The following is a 5654-nucleotide window of genomic DNA, read 5'->3' as shown; positions in this document are numbered from 1 at the left end:
CTTCTTACGCAGGTTTTCCAGTTGTCGAATCAGTCTCGATGTATCCTCCCCGTAGAGGCGTTTTATCAGACTATGAAGGCTTTCACGGCCGGTAAATTACATTTACATTCCTAAATGTAATTTAACCGGCCGTGTGCACTTATTAGTGTGGTTTTCAAATCCACATATTTTTTAGCATTTTCCAAATAGGTATGGATAGCTGGTGCATAGTTCTCTGGGTCTTCTTCTAAATATTTTACCATTGCATCACAATGTGCTAAGTATCTTTTTTTATGTCATCAACATCATGCATTGATGTCCATTGATTGTCCATTATTCAGCAGTTTTGGGGCGTCAATACTACTAATTTCCGTTTCTTCTGAGGTCTGTGTGTTGTTTCTTGGATCTAGTTGCATACTTTCTTCTTCTGTGCTATCGAAGGTGATTAATAGCGACTTGAATATATTTTTGTTTGTAGATTTTCCGTAGGCCACTAAAAAGAGTTCATGTTTCATAGCGTTTGACAAAGTGTTAAATGCTGTAAGAAGATTGTACTATTTTAAGACTAATCCTTGATGCTTGCAGTGCTTCCTGTTGAATCCCACTGGACAGGTGCATTTACAATCCTGCATATCAATAAAATAAATACTTTCTGAATTTTCACTTGAGACAGAAAATTCAAGCGTTTCCATGTTTGCATCAGTAATTGTCATTTTACTTTCGGAAGAAATGGGTTAGTATTTAGTAGCAACACCTTTAGATGTTCTTTAATAGAGTAAGTCTGGTATTTGTTTCTTGTAGTAGTTTTCAAAACAAATGTCAATGTAATCCGTCAGTTGCACTAAATTAAACGCTTTTGCTCTTTTCAGAAGTGTGTCCTTTAATAGACGGAACATTACTTCGGTGTAATTATTGGTATCACTACCTATCAATGGCAATTGAACCTGTAATAAATACACCATATTTGTTCTTGATTAAGACACATTTCGCGTATATATTCCTGGAAACCTTTGTGCCTACAATGTTTAAAGAACGTTCATTTAGTGTTGTGGCGTACAAAATAGTCTTGAAAAGTTTATAGTAGTTTTGCGCATCGTCTCGGGGAACTCCATTTTTACTCGTGAGTATCCAACGCCAGATCGCTTTAAGAACATGAAATGTACACAATAATATTATAGCACGAGGCCAGTTTTTCTGTAAAACAGTACGTGCGCCAAGATCATTATCTGTTAAAATTACTCTGGGCTGGACTTTTTTGGGCATAATTTCTATTAAATCTGCCACTGCTACATCGAATAAATCAGTTTCTTCTAGTTTTTTCTAACATGTGACTACCAGTTCTTTCACCAAAGTCCTTCTTAAACTTCTTCTTCCACAAATTGGCGACATCGTTTTTAGTTGGCATGTAAAACAGGAAAATACCAATGATGACTTTGAGGTGTATTGAAACAAATGTTTGTCACACAGTTGTCAAAACAATAAAACTTTAAATTAGATACTTACCTATCATATAAAATATTTTCATAATCATCTCCGTATACTTCAAATTTTTAAGTATGTCGGTTTCTTTGACTCGACTCCTCAAATATTTTCTTTATACCGATAGTTATTTTTGCTTTACGATCTCTATTCTTTGATTTTCTTTTACGTTTCTTGCTTTTAGTTTCATGTTCTGAGTTTACTGTTTCTTTATTTTTGATTGAGGTATTGGAATGACATCTATACATTATTTTGAATAAATTTCTAAGAGCATTAGTGGGCACTTTAAAAGTTTTCTCAATAGTCCATGTTTCTTTTCCATTTCAGGTCCACTATCCATTTCTGAACAGTTAACTGAAGTTATTAAACAATGTCGTTTCAGATACTTTCTGGATATTGTCAGATTGTATATCTTGATAAACGTAGAATTTATAAGACAATAAGCACACATCTTGACATTGTCAAACATACAAATAATTGAATTTTTAACATTCCCCTTATCAAATATGTTTAAAAATTCTATCCTAGTATTCTGTTTCTTTACTTACCTGAACATCTTCTTTTGAATTAAATTTGGTCATTATACTTTGGAGATCATTTTCCATCGTAGCTTTGTATTCATAGTTTTCTAGTAGGTTACTTAAATCACTCATATTTTATTTGATTTACTCTTTCGAATTAAACCACAGGCACGACCGTTGAACTTCAAAGCCTCAATGATTGAAACGAGAATTAAGAAAAAACGAGGCATGAATTGAAAGTCAGTAAATAACAGACCTATCATCCGGATACGTCAGGTATTAACCAAGCGCTCGAGCGCTGCCGAAAAATCTCGAACGGATGACGCGTCGAGTATTTACAAATATGCGTCCGGGGGATCCCCTTTAGCCCGGTTGTGTGTTTGAATGAGTTGTGTTTAGTAATCATATAGCCGATACACGTTAGGAATTAACTGGTTGATTGGGAATTAATCTAAGAGATAAGATTATAAATCTCATTGCATCAAGAACTTTTGTGATAAGCGTTACATAGTACCTACCTACAGTTCAAAATTGAAACTTTTGTGAATTACATGGATTATATAAAAGGTATGGTGAGGGTTTGCAATTAATATAGTGTGTAGGCTACATCACGAAGTAAGTAAACTTTAATGTTGTATCCATTTGAATATTCGAATTAAAATAAGTTGTATAAATAAGTCTCAATATTTTGATGATTAATATTCCGGACTTTTTAATACGTTTTAAATCGGAGATAACCGATAAATATAAATAGATAACATATTTGGTCTATTTCTAGATAGTACGCGTTTCGTCTGGAATTTGAAAGAGAAGGTGATGGGGCAGAATAAAACTAAGGTAAAAATTCTAACATATATTTTCAGTGTGTTCCAGCTTTGAATTAAAAGGTTTATAAGTAGGAATCCAACAATTGTCAAATCGCTAACAGTACACATACTGTACACAATTATAGAGTCAAATTTAATATTCATTGTTGGAACAGCCCTTGTTATTTAGAGTTTGAGACTGAGAACAATTTGTCATAGCTTCACCAAGAAAAAAAGTACAATTTATCAACACATACAGGGTGATTCAAAATTGGCGTCATTCCTTTTAAGGGGTGATAGAGGCTCCCTTGGGGAGTACGAGAAAAATATTGAAAATTTCTAGCAGATATTAACAGTTGAAGATCAAATTTCAACTTTGTTATTAAGCATTATTTTGAACTGGTTCCATGTTTAATAGGTAGCATATTGGAAGACTTAAGCATTCAAAAATAAAAATAACGATCTTTGCATCAAATGACGAAAATTTTTGATATCAAAAAAGTTCTCTTCTACAATTTTTTGATGAAAAGACACAGCGGCAATGATGTTTTTTGTCATTAACAGATAGTTACAGGTGGATAGCCCTTGTCAATAATAACAATAATGTGTCAAACTGTGACTTACTTTGAATTTCCTTTTACGAATTTGCGGATATGCGACTAGTTTAGGGGAAATGCTATAGTAACATAGCAGAAGCTGGAGAGTGGTTCCACGAAGATAGTGGACGGCAATATATGTTCGGGTTCCAGGCGCAGAGGAACTTCCAGGGGCACTCAGAACACAATAACTGACACTTTCCCAAGCACCAAATAAATACCGACGGATACATTCCTACCACGTTGGTACGATACACACAGCACAAGGAGATACAAATGGAGCAGGAGTTAATTAAGTGAATACGAGAAGCTGCTTGATAAAAGTAGATAATAAGGAGATTACACAGGCACTAGCTTGTTTCGAGTTAACCATTCAAATGTTTGGTTTTCGAGGAGAATATTCGAGGTTATGAGAACAGGTTGACATTTCGTCAACAAATCACTGGCGGCTAAACGTAGAAATACGATCCATCTAATGCGCATGCGCTGACTATAAGCCATCAGCTGTTGATTTTTAAATTACCAAACTCTTTTAAGTTAGGATTGGTCCGCTGATAATCCGTGACGAATCTATAGCGTGTTCGAAGTTACTCTATCTTAATTTTAACTAATTTAATCTTTTGTTCGCTAGTTCAGAAAAATAAATATGAGTCTGGTTTGTTTATCTTGCAATAAAGCTTTTGCACATCAAAGCAATTATAATCGCCATCGCCGTGAGTTTCACAGATTGGACGGTCAAGTTGTTATTGAATATGCATACAAAATATAATTATTTAAATGCGAAGAATGCCGTGTGTCCTTCAAAAAAAAATGAACATTTAAGACATCATTTAACAGAGAAACACAACTTAAATTTTGGCGATTGTGAGGAATTCTCCTTTAGTTCTTACCAAGGTATGTAAAGTTGATAAAAAATATATTTGCAACTGTAACTAACATGTACATTTTTATATGTACAATTACTTAGTATTAAGTTTGTTACTTAGGTACCTGCTGAACATATCACCTGTCTTTTTATCTACTGTAGACTGACTGACTATTTTGTACTCTCTGGACTAATTGGACTTCTTTAAAATTGGTTTACGCGGCTTTCCTCAAATTACTGTCGTTTGGTCTTTACATCTTGTGTTGTTATCAAACAGACTTGCCCGGTTTTTGGTAGATTCCCTTATTGGTTCGATAACTATCGGTCCGCTAAAGTTGTAGATTCTACAACTTATGGTGGATTTCTCAACGTGTCTAAACGTCAAAGCTAGTGGATCCATAACTATCGAGTCTATAAAGTAGGCAAAGCTTGGTATTCTGTGGGTAAAGCCATATAACGGCTGAGAAGAATCTGTAAAGAATGGTTAGAGTGACTTGTGTTACAAAAAAAAATTGTCCGGTTTATTTTACTTCCGAGATCTGGTGCCTATTTAATATTACAAGCTATAAGTGTTGGGCTCCGAAGAAAAAATCAAATAAATACAAACTATGCAAATGTATTTTGTCATACTTCCTGTTGCATAAAACCTTAGAGTAATTAGCAATTGTTCGCAAAAAGATGAACTGTGGTTTATCTGTATCACTGGCTGAATTTGTTTCTGAAGTAGCTCTACTAGGTAGTAAACAACATTTCTGATTACACGAAAACGATCTTGGAATTCATCTTCGCCGTATTTCTCAAAATGATCATTTGGTGCTCAAAAATGGCGAATTATTTCACTATTCAGAACATCGAAAACTTCCTCGTCAGATGAGTCCGAAGTGGAATCTTCCATTATATTCAAAAACTTTGCTTCCCTTTCACACTCAAATTTTGCTCCCAAAAATGTTATTATTGTTTTCCCAAAACGCGTTCTTTGCTCGCAGCTGATTTCGTATGACTTTTGACACTAATGGCAAATACGCGTGCGTGCGCTGCTCCTACAACTTATAGAACCGATAAAGGTCCGTGTCCGTTATCGGTTCTTCCGTCCGTGTCCGTTATCGGTTCTTCAATGTAACGAACCGCTAGCTCTTATCGAACGTTTCAGAAACCCATTTTTCCGAATTGTAAATCCGTTTAGGCTATTGGAACTATAAAGATCGTTTCAGAAACCGGGCATCAGTCGCTTTGAGCACGTTTAAGTAGTCGGTCGTCAGTGGTATATTTTCGGCATTCGAAAGTATACATTTAGGAATGTTTTCCGGGCTTTAAAGCCGTGGTCTATCGGAATTTCTTCCTGACGTTTCGTCCACAACTGCGGTGGACATTTTCAAAGGCGATGAGGCAGTGGGCGAAGTGATCTCCC

At 35.2% G+C, this 5654-nt stretch overlaps 1 protein-coding gene across 2 annotated transcripts in view; it reads left to right on the top strand.

Annotated features, from left to right (window-relative positions):
* The first annotated feature begins 2384 nt into the window (after positions 1-2384).
* The window catches only part of LOC109533106 (heat shock 70 kDa protein), a 7452-nt gene continuing 4182 nt past the window's right edge, over positions 2385-5654 (top strand). Inside the window, exons 1-2 of one of the 2 annotated variants that reach the window (XM_019898335.2) lie at positions 2385-2546; positions 2758-2816. In XM_019898335.2, the coding sequence (XP_019753894.2) occupies positions 2531-2546; positions 2758-2816 (75 nt within the window). In that variant the 5' untranslated portion in view covers positions 2385-2530. Of the gene's footprint in view, positions 2595-2757; positions 2817-5654 lie in introns of both variants that reach the window. The other variant, XM_019898336.2, reaches the window with a different exon arrangement.

This window comes from Dendroctonus ponderosae, unplaced genomic scaffold (genome assembly GCF_020466585.1).
Source record: "Dendroctonus ponderosae isolate FM_Combo_2020 unplaced genomic scaffold, Dpon_F_20191213v2 Dpon_F_20191213_1, whole genome shotgun sequence".
NCBI lineage: Eukaryota > Metazoa > Arthropoda > Insecta > Coleoptera > Curculionidae > Dendroctonus > Dendroctonus ponderosae.
The sequence above is the reverse complement of the archived record's forward strand: the minus strand, read 5'-3'. Positions and strand labels throughout refer to the sequence as shown.